The sequence below is a fragment of the Malania oleifera genome, chromosome 7 (assembly GCF_029873635.1).
Source record: "Malania oleifera isolate guangnan ecotype guangnan chromosome 7, ASM2987363v1, whole genome shotgun sequence".
NCBI lineage: Eukaryota > Viridiplantae > Streptophyta > Magnoliopsida > Santalales > Ximeniaceae > Malania > Malania oleifera.
Genome location: NC_080423.1, coordinates 32408727 through 32424899, shown reverse-complemented (window position 1 = coordinate 32424899; position 16173 = coordinate 32408727). Strand labels below are relative to the sequence as shown.

Sequence of the window (16173 nt, the reverse complement as noted above, 5' to 3'; positions counted from 1 at the left end):
AGAAGAGACTCCGAAATTGTTGCAGAGGACAAACCAGTGGGGCGGCGCGACAAGAAAGAAGGAAAAGAAAGAAAAGAAAAATTAGGTTTTCTCTGATACCATGTTAAATTTTAAAAGAGAAAATAATAATCTTTATTGATGCACTCATATTACAAGGGATACAATGGTATATATATATATGTACACACACACGAGATAATTAAAAAATAGAAATTATATATTTTCTATATGAAAAGGGTATATTTCTTCTAATATACACTCTGCACATATTATTTCTTGCATGCTTTACATCAATGAAAGAAATGAAATTCAAATGAATGCATGCTACACGGTTCAGACTAATCTAAAGATATATGGTCACATTATTAATCACATTAATGACTCTCAAATGTGGCAAAAGAGTGGGAAGGAAGCTGTGCTACTACCGAACAGGGTCAGACCCAAATGAGGATAGAAGTAGAAATTAAGGAGGAGAGATGCTAAGGAAGAGGAATCTAACCCAACCAAGGTCAATTGAAAAGGTGCTAAGATACAGTGCTCTGTATGTGGACAAAAAGGCCGCAACAAAAGATTCCATTGTCAGAATTCAAAACTTACTGGATAGCCTACCGGGACAAGTAGCCCACTCCACTTTGACTTAACCAACCCCAACAGTATCTACTTAACCAAACCCACTAATATCCACTCAACCCACTCCAATAATATCCAATCAAACAACCCAACAAAGAGTTTTTCTAATGAGGTGGATGCCTAAATTTTGATTGCTTTTTTTTTTTTCTTACAAAAATTTCATTTCGCTTGACTAAAAACAATTCCATTTGGTGTAACAGGGCAATAGCCATTTAGTTGAGAAAGGCACTTTCATGGGACGGCAAGCAGAAGGCTAAGGCATGGGAGGCAGCAGCAGCAGCAATAGGGTATAAAGCCAAGCATATGGATTATGGACTGAGGCAGTAACAACAACAACTGGGTGGAAGAGCAAGCACAATACAAAGGCATGGGAGACAGTAATAGCAATAGCGAGGTACACGGCCAAGCATATAGATTGAGAGACAACAACAAGAGGAGGGTATAAGGGAATGCACAAGGCCAAGGCATAGGAGGCAGGAGTAGCAACAGGATACAAGATCAAGCACATGGTGTGGGCAATCGTAGCCAATAAGAAAGGAATCTGTGCTTTAAAAAAACATTTCTCTATAATTGAATGTGATGTGATATGGACAACATATGTTTTTTTTTATATTAATTCTCATTTTGAGGACAAGAAGTTTCTATTTTCTTCTCTCTTTTCTCTTTAATGATCTCACTTCATCCCACTTTGGAGAACAACTTTGGTCTTTTCTCTTTTATGATCTCACTTCATCCCACTTTGGAGAACAACTTTGGTAACGGAATGGCGTAATACGGTGCACAACGTGTCGGGCTATGAAACAGCTTTGAACATATTTGTATCTTCTATTTATACAATTGAAATGTTTGTTCATCCATACTTTATTTGCATCCCTACTCGAGTTGATGTACTCGTTAGCATAGAGGTCAACTATCCTATTATTTTAATCATGTAAGTAGAAGATAACCTACTCTTCTTAGGAGGCAATAGCAGCAATAAGCACACAAGATCGCTCTAGTTGGGAGGCAGTAGTTACCAACAAGTGCACAGACTGGAGAGGCAAGCCCATCAAAATGTACAGCCTTGCTTCCATTATGCACCACTACAACACCAAAAACCCACCACGCTATAGCAAATTTCAATGCCCATTTTTATAATAAAATTCACAAGCATTACAAGAAAAACCACAACCATTCATTCCAAACTAAACAAAAAAATTCATCCACATTGTCATTTTTTTTTTTTTTGAACAAAACAACAATGACTATTGCTTCCAAAATGTGCCATTAGAACAACCAAAAACACCATAATTACAGTACATTATCATGGTTATACTACTATATGTCATTACAATATAAACCACCACCATTACATTACTATATGCCTATGATAGAGATACCATCCTCAAATTCCCAAAGTTGGATACCATCCTCATCCTCCAAATCATTACACATGATACAAACACCAAACCACCACCACCACAAGCAAGATCTTCACTTTAAACTTCTCCATTGTCAATTTCTTCTCAAAACACTCCAAAGCAAGCCAAAAGTGACCTCCTTTACTCTTCCTTCCCAGGTCACATCATACCACCTGAAATACACATAATCCACCTACCTGCACAACAAATATCAAAACAAATACATATTTAACAAATCAAGAAACAAAGATCAACAATATACAAGGAATCCCTTTTCAGGATTAGTATCAACCCAGGTGTTCTTACAGTAGTTGTATAACCACAATAGCATATTGAAATAACAATATGCGATGAGTGGCTCCCTATGTTCAAACTGGGCATGTCAGATTCCTCCACTATCAATCTATGGTTTCATTTCTACGTGACGAAATTTGCAAGAAACGAGAGGCAAAGGTTAGGGAAGGCATCATCGAGAGATTTCCATGCATCTAAGGTTTGTTTGCATAAAGAATTAGGGTTCATTCGAATGATGAGTTAGGGGTCATTTCAGTCATTCAAGTTCGTAGATTTTGGTTAATCCCAACTATAAAGCCAATGTTGAGTCATGCATTAGTAAGTGCTAATTGGACGAGGGTGCTAACCAGGACGCCAAAGAGGCATTCCGTATCGTCTCCCTAATGTCCGTTACATTTTTTACGACATTGAACAAATCCAATAACTTTGACGACTTCATTTATACAAATTGAAGTATAGCGACCCAATCAAATTTAAGTGACAAGTCTAGTGATCATAGTTGTCTTTAACTCGATTTTATATCTTTATCATTTCCCAAAACAAAGAACAAAATCATATCACATCATTTTATTGTACCCTATATATTCAATATTTTTTTTCCCAAAAAAGGAAAGAGACATTGATTCCTCAATGCATCAAGCGGACAAACCCCAACTTTGCTCATCTATTTAACCTTCTTTTTGTGCAGCAAAAATGAAAAAAAAACAAAGAAAGAGAGGGAGAGCAAGAGAGAGAGAATCAAGTTCACATACAGGTTCATCAATCATCCATATGTTTAAAAAATACAAATAGAGAACCAACAAAACAAGAGTGTGCTCATCAAGTGCAAAGGAATAAACTTCGATTTATGTCCATCATCTTAAAAGCAAACTTTTTATCAAGTTCTTAACCAATTTTCAAGATTCACAATCATACGTGAAGACAAAGAGCTTCATTGAAGCTTCAAATTTGTTGTACACAATCTTAAATTTCAAAAATTTGCCAAAATTGGATTTTGGGAGGTTCCGATATGGCTTTAATTTCTTTTTATAAAATTTCCACCAAAATTTTAGAAATATTTTCTAAAATTTCAGAAATTTAAATAAAACTGAAAAGCAAATTTTATGTTTGTTTTTAAATTTTTTGTTTCTAATCATTTGCGTCTATTTTATTATTTCCAGAAGTTACATTCATAATTTTTTCATAAGTTTCCATTGTTTGTTTAAACTGAAATTGAAATTTCTATCAAAATCGAAATTTCCATCAAAATCAAAATGTTAGTTGTTTGTCGTGCATATATGATTGGTGCATAAGCTATTGGTCAAGTCAGATAGATTGCTCATTATACTCATTAGTCCAATCATGCTGAAACTAATGAAAAACCAAGCTACAGATTCAACAAGCTGATTTTCCCACATCTTTAAAGCTTTGATCTCACATCTCTTGCACAGTATAGGTATTACATTTTGTTGGGAGATGTCATAAATTTCTTATTTACCACTTGTTATAGTTCTTGGATTGAATATTCCTGACTAGTATTCCAATTCGTTGTCTAGCCATTTTATATTGGACCGCGTATCCACATGGGACTGGCTGTTTTGATTGTTTATGTAATTATCTGTATTCAATCAAGTATCCATGTGTCGAGGGCGCACATGCTATTATTAAATAGTAGAACATCAAGTGAACCTCTTAAGAGGATGGAGATGAGGCACATGAGACCAAAAACCACTAAAAATTTTGTTCTTGCTGATAATTGGTTTGCGATTGTATGCTTGCTTCTGCAAATTGTATTTAGGTTAATATTTGCAGTCTTAAATAACATCCAATTCATCTCCTCCCCACCCCACCCCCCATTGCGGGTCCATTACGGGACAAACAAAGTGTTCAACACAGTTTAAGGAGTGCATGATACGGACACAACCACCTCATAGGAGTCCATGCTACCTAAGCAAAAGCATAAATACCTTTGTTAGCCACGAGAACGAATCCCACGAAGAGAACCAGCTACAGCACGACGTTTACCCTAGATCATATAACACAGTAAGCAAGTTGCAAACATGTCTTCAATTTGTTTTAGTTTAAAAAATTGCTTGCTCACCTTTTCATTGTTAAATAAATCCTCAGCGATTGCTTCCATTTGCTTTCGCTTCTTCTCTTCTTCCATAGACTCGCATACTTCCCCATTCTCATAGTCAAAATCTCTGAAATCAAAAAACATAGATCCTAATAAAACACGATATCCTATATGGTTTCCAAAAATATAAAGGGCCAAAAAAGACATTTGGAATTTGTGACTTACTTGTATGGGTATTTTGAAAATGGAATAAGGTTGTTGAAACTATTCCCAGATGGAGTCCTTGTCTATGAGTTAATTTAAAGGATTGAAAAACCGAAGAATGATATCAAACACAACATCCATGAAATATTGATTAAAAAAATAAAAAATAAAAACAGACATGGTTAATCAAATGCATGCAAATTAATTTACTTAGATTTTTTTGAAATTCTGCTGGTAGTGAACTATAAAAAATATAAATAAAAATAAATAAAAAATGGCAGCCCAGTGCACAAAGCTCCCGCGTACGCGGGGTCTGAGGAAGGGGCGGACCATGCTCTGCTTTTGATCATTTCCATGCATTGAATCTCCTAGCGTGTTTCCCATTTTTTTGTATTGAGTACTCAGCAAACTTAATGTAATACTATTTTCTGCTTTCAACTATTAAGTCAACTTACCAGCCCCACCTAGTGGGACTAGAGGCTTGGTTGTCATTGTTAAAAAAGGGTAATAGCTTGGTTGTTGTTGTTAAAGAAGGGCAGCCTGGTGCACAAAGCTCACACGTATGCAGGGTCCAGGGAAAGGGCAAATCATAATGGATTTATAAATGCAATGTAAAAGGCTGCATACGCCAGACCCATCATGATCTGCCCCTTCACCAAGCCCTGCATACCCTGCTTTGTGCACCCAGCTGCCCTTTTTTAACAACAACAACCAAGCCTCAAGTCCATTACATGGGGCCAACAAGTTGACTTATAGTTGGAAGCAAAAAACGATATCAAACATGAAGTTTGCTGAATACTCAATACAACACATAAGAGATTCAAATGCCTGGAAATGATCAAAAGCAGAACATAATTCACTACCAGCGGAATTTCAAGGAAGCTACATCAAATCAATTCAATAATGGACTCAAGCATGAAGAAAAAACACAGAAATAACATAGAAAATATTGTTGCAATTCAAAACAGTCATAACCATGGATATGAACAAGTAGAAAATTTGGTTGTGATTCAAAGCAATCGGCTAACTATTCCAAATTTTTTCCACTGGATATGATCGAAGTTGAATGTATTTAAGAATTAGCTCAAATGGAAACTTCAAGACATGGATAGAAACAGAGAGAGAATTCGCACCACAAGCAGCAAATATACAGTAAACAAAAAGAAAACAAGCTATGCACATGTTTGAATTTTTGTCCAAGGCAAACCCAGAACTCATGAATCTAAATTTCAAATACTGATTTTGGAGATGTTCAATATAACATGCCAATGGATGTCATTTACCTTTCGAAAGCATTTAAAATTGATGATCCCATTGTCCATTGTAGAACGAAATGAAACTGGCGAGGTAGCATTTCTCACGATTAAATCTTGACTGTATATAACATCTGCATCTCTGCTTTCAGACTCTTCAATCTTTGTTGCCTTCATACCATCATTCTTGTCTCTGAAGCATATGGCGTGATCAGTCTCTGTTTTGGTAGCAGTATTATGTGTAGACATCTTGACATCAGCCTCATATTTAATGTCTTCTGTGTGGACAGCAACAGTCCTCTGAGTTGATGTGACAGTTTCAACTTCCACATCAGAATCTGCTACAACTGTCTCATCGGTGGAGCATGAAGATGAGACAAGTACTGCAAAAGTACATGCATTCAGTGAGTCTATGATGCCAATGTGATGTAAATGAAAACAGGTATGAAATGACTGTAGACTATGTAGTGATGCATCAACAAACACTGCAATCTGGAAAAAAACTACATCTGGGTTAAGGAACTCCATTATCAACAGAACAAATAAAAAGAATCGGAATTTTTTTTCTTTTTTGGTGGGGGTGTAGGGGAGGTGCAGGGGGATAATGGAGCGCATATAAAATTGAATAAAATCTTCATTAACAGGGAATCATGCCAAGTTATTTCAAAAGCAGTGCCAATCTGATCACATTGTGTTTATCAGCACCACTACTAGCAGAATTATTTTGGTTAGTCTGTGGATGATACTCTTGTAGCTGATGTTTCAGGATTTCTTTTATCTGAAGAAGTTCCTCTCATCACAGTTGTACACTTAAGGAAAATGAGGTATTTCTATAGGATAAAGGCGTCTCAAGGAAATATGTTGACCCCCACGAGAAACCTGATTCCTGTATGGACTTTAACATGAAGGTGACGCATGCCTAAAACACCTTAAGGCTCAATCTAACCCAAAAAGGCCAATACCTTACACAATGAGGCTTTTGCATTTGTACAAAAGGCACACCTTTTGCACCTTGCAGTTGAGGCTTGCACATTTTAGATGTGTGAATCTTATGTTAGGCTTGGTTAGAAAATTTAGCATGTGTTTAAATGAAAGCAATGTCCTAATATGAGTTTATCTCAAAAACTGTTGATCCTCAACCTTCACAAAATAATTGAGAGTTGCATCTTGGATTTTGAAAATAATTTGAACTGCCTAATGTTATATTTACCTCTTGCCATGTTTTTAAAAGGGAAGTTTTATAAGACAGCTATAAGACCAGCCATGCTATATATGAATCAGAATGTAGGGCGACAAAGAAACTGAATATCCAAAAAGTAAAAGTTGTCGAGATGAGAATGCTTAGATGGATGAATGGTATAACATTGAAAGATAAATTAAGGAATATTCACAGTAAGTTAGGTGTAGCTTCTATAGAAGATAAGATAAGGGAGGGCGACTAAGATGGTATGGACACTTGCAACGTAGGTCACATAGTGCGCTAGGGAAGAAGAGTGAGTTAGTTACTATGGGGGCCAATAGAAGGGGTACTGGTAGACCTAAAATAACTTGAAAGAAGATAGTAAGAATTTAATATCCCTGAATCTATCAAAAGAAATAGTTCATGATCGCATAAATTGGCGAAAAAGGATTCATATAGTTGACCCCACCTAGTGGGACTTAAGGCTTGGTTTTGTTGTTATTGTTGTTGTTATGATTTACTTAAACTCAAGTAAGTAATTTTGAATGGCTAAAAAGTTGTTTACAAATTATATTTGGTTCTTTTACATTTTATTTGTAATTTTTTGTTACTTTGTTCCTTTTTTTTAAATACATGTGATTTATTTATATATATTTAACTAAAAAAAATTTCTTAGAAGGTTTACACCTCTAACACCTTAAGGCTTATTCCTTGCCTATAACTCATATGGGCTAAAATGCCTCGCCTTACACCTTCATCTTTTAAAACATTGGGGACGACAACTATGTGTAGATCTAAAAAATGTACTTCGGTGGGGAAGTGATCATGCCATTTTCCGTTAGAACAAAACTCTATTTGGCACAAGGTAATTCGTAGTAAATTTGGACTTTTACGAAATGGGTGGGATGCTAATGCAGGAATTAGTATTAGATACTTGATTTTTTAGAAATTTGTGCCCCAAACCTATCATTCATTCTTTCCGAATATTCACTATAAAGCAGGTAATGGGCATAGAATCCTCTTTTTGGAGGATAATTGGATTGGGGAAGTGACTTTGGTGCTTGGATTCCCTCGTGTTTTTCAGTACCACTCATGAGTCTCCTATTTCTGCCTTCCTAATTTTGCAAGAGGATGGTCCTTTTCATTTTGGAAGGAATGACAGCAACTAATGGGCTTGCTTCTTTCCTTTCTAGTGTTTTCCAAATTGTTTTTTTTTATAAGTAATAAATTTATTGATATCAAAATGAACACCAAATACACAAGGAGTGTACATGGGGCAAACAAATCAAAAACAGAAATTACAAGAATCTAGTAACTCAAAAACAAAAGAAAATGATTGGTTTCGCAAAGCAGCCAACCAATCCATCAAAGTTGTAAAGAAAAATAGCTTCAGGTCTGAAATGGATCTTTCCTTATCTTCAAAACACCTACTATTTCTCTCCCTCCAAAGACACCACAATAAACAATGAGGAACTATCAACCAAATAAACCCATTTCGAAAACGACCAAATCTGCCTTGCCAACATGCTAGAAGTCCCACTACAGATTGCAGCATAACCCAGCTCACACCAAACAAATCCAACACCATAACCCACAAGTCCATTGCAACCAGACAATGAATAAAAAGATGATCAACCGTCTCATTATTACACTTGCACATGTAGCACCAATCCAATATCCAAACCTTTCTTTTTCATAAATTGTCAATCGTTAAGCATTTCCCTAAAGCAGCAGTCCAAATGAAAAAAGCTACTCTAGATGGAATTTTATGCATCCAAATACTTTTCCAAGGAAAGCCACAATCTTTGGAGCCCATTAAAATACCATAATAACCTTTAACCAAGAAACCTTTCTCTCTATCAGATTTCCACCACATCTTATCCTCACCAAACCCCTTCATCGATGCACCATATATGGTATCCATAAAACCAGTCAAGGCTTCTAATTCCCGAAGATCCATACCCTTGAAGAAACTTACATCCCAAAACAAGACTCCATTATCAAACTTCATAAGCGCAGCCACACTAGCTTCTTTATCTTAGCAAAATCTATACAAATCAGGATAGCTGATTGCAAGAGACGTCTCACCGCACCAATGGTCTTGCCAAAATTTCACCTTAGACCCATTTCCAATATCATATAGAACATGGCCAGAAAAAGAAGGCCACCCCCGACTAATATTTTTCCACAAGCCAACACCATGTGGACCATTAACAGGCCTAGTACACCAACCACACCATTCACAGCCGTATTTCACCTATATCACTTGCCTCCAAAAAGCAGCCTTCTCCATCCCAAATCTCCATAACCACTTCCCAAGCAAAGCTTCATTAAACTGTCTTACCTTCCTTATCCCCAAACCACCCGAAGAAATGGGAGAGGAAACAGTATCCCATTTAACCAAATGAAATTTTGGTTCATCACCAATGCCACCCCAAAAAAAATTCCTTTGAAGTTTCTCAATACAGTTAGCCACAGCAGCAGGAATACGAAATAAAGATAGACAGTAAGTGGGTAAATTAGATAGAGTGCTTTTAATTAACGTAAGTCTACCTCCATTAGATAAGTACAAACGTTTCCACCCTGCTAACCTTCGTTCTATCTTCTCCAAAATTGGATTCCATATTGACTTATCCTTGAATTTGGCTCCCAAAGGAGGACCCAAATATTTCATAGGAAGATTACCTTGTTTACAGCCAAGGACGTGCAAGAATAAATCAAAATTAAACACCGTACCAGCAGGAACCAACTGTGACTTGCCCAAATTTATCTTTAAACCAGAGACCGCCTCAAACCACATAAGAATCACATGGAGAAACTAAATCTGATCCAGATCAGCGACACAAAAAATTAGAGTATCGTCTGCAAAGAGAAAATGAGACACCACCAAAGCTCTTCCCTCTATATGCCCCACACCAAAGCCTGACATGTAACCATCATAGACAGCTTTATCCAACATTCTCCCCAGGGCTTCCATAACCAAGACAAACACAGAGGAGACAATGGGTCACCTTGTCTTAACCCCCTAGAGCTCTCAAAAAAACCACAAGGAGTGCCATTTATCATAATGGAGAAACAAACTGTAGATATACAAAAGAAAATCCACCACCAGAGAACCCACCCCATTCTAGTAACTTCATAAGAAAACCCCAATTTACATGATCAAAAGCCTTCTCAACATCTAACATCTAATTTGCAAGGTAGCCCTAGCACCCCAGTTTTCAATCTACTGTCAAGGCATTCATTAGCAATAAGTACAGGGTCAAGAATCTACCTGTTCCTCACAAAAGCATTCTGTGCGTTGAAATTATATCTTCCATAACCGTGTGAAGTCTAGTGGCTAAGACCTTAACAATGATCTTATAAACCACCCCCCCCCCAAAAAAACAAGACTAATAGGGCGAAAATCATTTACTTCAATTGTTTCATTTTTTTTTAAGAATGAGAGTGATGAAAGTAGCATTCAAGCTTTACTAAAACTGGCCTATGGCAAAAAAATGATGGAACACAGCCATAAGGTCAGGTTTGGGAATCCCCCAGCAAGCTTGGAAGAAAGCCATTGTAAATTCATCTGGTCCAGGCGATTCATCACCATTAAAATTTTTTATGTTATCAAAAATTTCCGCCTCCTCAAATGGTCTATCTAGCCAATCTGCATTATCACCAGATATTCTTGGAAATACTAAGACTTCTGGGAATGATCAACTAACTTGTTGCTCAGAGTATAAATTCATGAAAAATTGAGTGATGTAATCAGCAATCATACCTTGATCGGAAGACAAGGCACCATCAACCACAAGGTTCTCAATACCATTATTTCTTCTATTAGAATTAGCTATTCTTGTTAGAACTTTATTTATTTACACATAGATTTTTATATATTTATATACTAAATTTATAAAGCAAGGTTATAGTTATACAATATAATTCATTCGTCTAAATTTATTAGACTGTTACTACTTGAACATATAGAATAATAGAACTTGTTTAATTTATTGTATTATCTATAGTATAATATACATTATTTTATTAATTGATTTTTTAGACATATGCTTAATGAAAAATGAAGAAATATATAATTTTTCTGCCAACAGCAGTTTAAAAAAAATTTAAAATTTATTGCCCTTACTAAACAACTTTAGGAAGTCGATCTAAAGGATCCAAAATGCACTTAAATTAATTTTAAGAAGGGTTGAGAGTTTAAAACATGCAAATTACACTCGCTTCCTGTAACCATCTGCTACTTCTGCTTCTCACTGCACCCATTACCATTACACTATGCTACCAGCTACTACTACTAAAAACCATGCTTCTAGAGTTCTTTGTTTTAAGTCTTTCTATTCTCATTTAACTCATAATCCTAATGATATTCCTCTTGCCCTTTACACTTTCCTTTGGAAAGTTAAAGCTCCATTAAACATTAATGGAACCTTGGAAAAAATTAACCCTAATGACCTGCTTCAGTAACATAGACATAACTAGTGTTTATTCATCGATGTGTGTGCCCTCAGCCTTAGGAGTGGAGAGACTTGTTCACATTTGTTCTTACATTGTCATTTTACCTGGACCCTTCGGAGCAACTTTTTCGATATTTTTGGAGAGAAGTGGGTGTGCCCCTACTCTTTGGAGGAGAATTTTGTGCTATAAGTTTTAATGAGTTTGGGAAAGAGAAGGAGAGAGAAAGGCTTTGTGACAGTGCTCAATGATGGCTATTTTTGGTGCATTTGGATGGAGATAAATACCAGACATTTTAAGAGTTGGGATTCTTCTCCTACTTGCTTTGAAATAGAGTGGTGTTTCTTAATTCTTATTGTGGTGGATTTCCATGAATGGTTTCTTGCAGCATTTACCTTTGACAGATGGGATTGAGCTACTTTTCCCTCAGTAGAACTGTTCTGTAATTGTCCATTTTTAGGGTTTTTTTGTTCTTTTTCTTATATTTAGGTAAGATATCTTACTTTGCCCTCAGTAGAACTGTTCTGTAATTGTTCCTTTTTAGGGCTTTTTGTTCTTTTTCTTATATTTAGGTAAGATGTCTTATTATCCCTGTTTCTTTCTCTTCTTTTGGCTATACTCTTCCTCTCTTTTTCTAATAAGGTTCTTTGTTTATCAAAATAAGAAGGGGGGGAGGGGGGGGGGGGAGGTTTCTTCTGTTATGTTTCAATGAGACTTATAGTGAGATTGCTTGGTATTATATCATTAGAATTGTCTTGCAATTACTTCCTTTTTGTTCATCTTTTTTCCTTTGTAGTGCTAGGATATCTTAATCTCCCTGTTTTTCATCTTTCTTCATTATAATCCTTTCATTCTTTAATATAATTCTTTGTTTATCGAGACAAAAAATATGGTATTGCAGCCACGGTTTCAAGGAGGTCCTAGGTTCTAGCTTTGTTGCTCACTCTACTGTCTAGTTGTTACCTGTTACATATTATCTTATTCCCAGCAAGAGTGCTAATAATCGTTCATTCATGTCCATGTGCAATCAGGTTGTTACATGATCCAAGTGATAACCCATGGGAAGCTGGAGGGAGCATACCAATTTGGACCCAAGCTTGGCCAGTTGAACCAAATTCATCACCTCACCCACTGGTTTGATATCAATTTTCTTCACATTACCTTTGAGAAACCTGACATAGCTTTAAGAGACCTGACATAGCTTTAAAACCTAGAAAAACAAACCTTGAGTACGTAAGTTGGTCCTCTTTGGTTCCAAATAACATAATGATGTTATCAGCCAAGAGCAAATGTGACCCCTCAAGCTCTGAACCAACATCCAAAAGTACTCTGAAGTCTGAATCCTCCACTATTCTTTACAGCATGAGTCCATATTGAGGGGAAGTGTTATGAAGGGCATATAGAGATGATTTTCATTGCACATATGCTTTAATATTAATGAGAGAGAGAGTGAGAGAGAGAGAGAGTACAAATGAATCCCCACCTAGAAAAAAAAAAGATACATACCAACCACTCTTTGCTCTTTCTTTTCTGCCAAATATTAATAATTATGATAAGAAAGACTAAAAAATACTCTTTATGGAAAGGTATTAAACAAAATAATTGGTATAGATCCACTAAATTTTACTTTCTGTTATTCTGTCTTATTATAATTTTTCTATTACTTTTAGATATGTAAAAGATTTCTTTTAGAAAAAGGACAAAAAAAATATTTGAGCTAGCCAAGAATACAACGTGCACCAACTATAAAAATAGTATAAATACTTACTAGATGGTGATATCACCACAGAAGGATCCATATGTCCAGACAGAACAGCAAAGATTAAATCCATCTCATTTATTCTAGATGGAGAACTCAGTTTACAGTTAAGCTTGTCAGATGATCCTATAGGGATTACACGCACCACACGATTGTTTCCCCCCTCCTCGAAACCCTACAAGAAAAGATCCAGCCAAAATTTTTTAAAAGATACGCCAAACAAAAAACATCATATCTTCAGTAATACAAAGTTATTGCATTTCTATACATTTGTTTGATTTAAATCATCTAAAATAGCTAAAGAGTGGAAAACAGAAGAACTAGAACGCATGAGTCTTTGGTTTTTTTTTTTTAGAACAGGGATTGGGAAGATAAAGGGACCCAGATCAAGGTACTGATGAATCCCAGAAACAGCTTGACTATCCTCATTTTTCACATGAATCATTGAATTTTAGTGAATCAAATTAGTTCCTATTTGCATTTGAATATCAACTTTTAAGCACTTCATAAACATCTGCATGTTTAGAATGGCCATTAGGCTGCAATAACATTTCAAACTTGAAGATGACCAGGCATAAACTAGAAGCCAAAGCCCCAATACCCTGTCACAAAACATGTGTAGATTGGTAGGGGGTGTGGGGTGTTGGTATTGTGGTTGCTTTAGATGAGGTTATTAGGAGGAAAGGTTTTGGAAAGAACTAGCAAAATTGGATGGGGATGTTTATCTGCTGCTTCTTTCTTGGTGATTATCAATGGGGAGCAAAAAATCGTGGTTTAGGTCCTCTAGTGGGTTTAAACAAGGGGATACGTTTATCTCTTATTTTGTTTGATCTTGTGGTGGATGCATTGTGTAGGCTGATAATAGTGCTGTAGGTAGGGGTTTGTGAGATGTATTAGGGTGGGAAGGAAGGAATGGTAGCATCTTATTTACAGATTTACAGTTTTCTCATGACACTACTATTTTCTTGGATGATATTACAGTCTTTCGTGAATACAGTTACAACTAACAGATTTTTTAGAGGATTTCTGGTCTTGATTAACCTAGGGAAGAATCATATTGGGAATTAAGCTTAGTTCTAATAGAGCTTTGGAGTTGAGTTCTTTAGCTGGGTATTGTGTTTTATATTGGCTTTTGAATTATTTCGAACTTAGGAGTCACTTTGGGGGATAAATCTCATTCTCTAGTTTTCTGGGATCCTGTGGTTACTACCAAGGTCTTAAATTTTGATTTTGAATCCAATTTCAAAGCTCGCCAAGTACGGAAATTTCAATTTCGATTTCAATTTGAAAAAATAACGAAAAACAATAGTAAAGCATGGAATTCTTTTATGAAACTTTAGAATTGGTAAATAGACGTAATAATGTAAGTTTTAAAACTAATATATTACAAGTCAAATACATATATGTTGTGCATGAGGTGGAAAAGTTGTGTATCAAACATATTTGTAAGATAATGTGCATTAAATATATTCAATTAATACAAATGAAAGTCATAAATCATTTAAATATTATTTATTAATTGTTATACAAATAATGACAATTTAGACATGAATGGTTAAATAAGATCTTCTTGTAAGTTTATTTTTTCAAATAATTTCAAAAGCACTTGTAATAATCTTTTGTTTCAACAAAAAAAATAAATTAAATTAAGACAGAAATTTCACTTCATTCCTAAATCTCTCATTTGAATTCCAAGGAAATTTAATTCTATAGTTAAAATTTCAACAAGAGATTTTGATAAATTTCAGATGATGTGTAGAAATTTCAATGGAAATTATGAAATGTAAATCGACTGCCATTTTGATTTGAGGGTGATAGAAACTGGAAATTTCGACAATTTCGTGGAAATTTAAGACCATGGTTACTACTATGGCTAAGCGTTTGGACAGATGAAAAGGTGATTTATTCTCTTTGGGTGGTATATCACCCTCATTCACACTTGTCTTTCTGCTACTCTGCATTATTTGTCTTTGTTTAGAATTTCTACGTGAGTGGTGAAAACATTGAGAGAATTAGGAGGGATTTGCTTTGGTCAGGGGAGGGAGGGAGGGGGAAGGAGAGAAGGGGGATCATTTGGTTCAGTGGGATGTTTTGTGCAGGTCAAAGGAGGAGGGGGCATTGGATCTTGGCAATATGGTGTCTAAAAACACTGCTATTTTGAGTGAATGGTTGATGTTCATTTGGGAGTCCTTTGAGGTTCATTTAGCAAGTCTACACTTTATTTATTCCTTTGCCAAATTTTGAACTGGGTAATGGTGCTTGTATTTTCTTTTGGGAGGAAGTTTGAGTGGGGGATTCAGCTTTATGACCCACTTCTTCTCAAATTTACCATCTCTTTTTCCTCCATAATGTCGTTATTTCTTCCTCTCTAATTCTGGATTTTGACTTTTTTTTCCCTTTAGATTTTTATTTTAAATGGGATTTATATGATAGGGAGATGGAGGAGTTTTCTTCTTTGCTTGTTGTGTTGGTGGGTTGCCATATAATCTAATAGGAGGGATGTCAAGATGTGGGTTTTTGATTCTTGGGATGAATACTGTTCACCTTATCAGGTCTACTGTCTCTTTCCCCTTCATTGTTGCATTTGGGGGGCCAAAGTCCCTTCTAATGTTATAGTCATAATGTAGGAAACACCTACTGTCTACAAAGTAGGAGGCTTTCAAATGCTTTGTCCCCCGACACATGTCTTCCGTTTTGTAACAGACTGTTCCCATTTACTTTTTGCATTGTTCATTTACTTGAGGCATGTGGAATAAATTATTTGGCTCATTTGGTGAGGTTTAGGCGTGTCTGAAGTCAATGGAGCTATTTGAATATTTCTTTTATAGGATTTGGAATGAGTAAGAATGCTGCTAGTTTGTGGAGGTTTTTTTATTTGCTATTTTGTGTGGGGGACTTGGTTGGAACAGGATGCGAGTATCTTCTATGGAAAGAAACTGCCT

The 16173-nt window shown here is 35.8% G+C and overlaps 1 protein-coding gene across 3 annotated transcripts in view; it reads right to left on the bottom strand.

Moving 5' to 3' along the window:
• Positions 1-1815: 1815 nt before the first annotated feature.
• LOC131160344 (nibrin homolog) overlaps positions 1816-16173 on the bottom strand; it is a 75317-nt gene continuing 60959 nt past the window's right edge. For all 3 annotated transcript variants that reach the window (XM_058115953.1, XM_058115952.1, XM_058115954.1), the window contains exons 9-14: positions 13241-13406; positions 5868-6220; positions 4606-4667; positions 4405-4507; positions 4271-4329; positions 1816-2227 (exon numbers count right to left, since the gene is read on the bottom strand). In XM_058115953.1, coding sequence (XP_057971936.1) covers positions 4276-4329; positions 4405-4507; positions 4606-4667; positions 5868-6220; positions 13241-13406 — 738 coding nt within the window. In that variant the 3' untranslated portion in view covers positions 1816-2227; positions 4271-4275. The remainder of the gene's footprint in view (positions 2228-4270; positions 4330-4404; positions 4508-4605; positions 4668-5867; positions 6221-13240; positions 13407-16173) is intronic.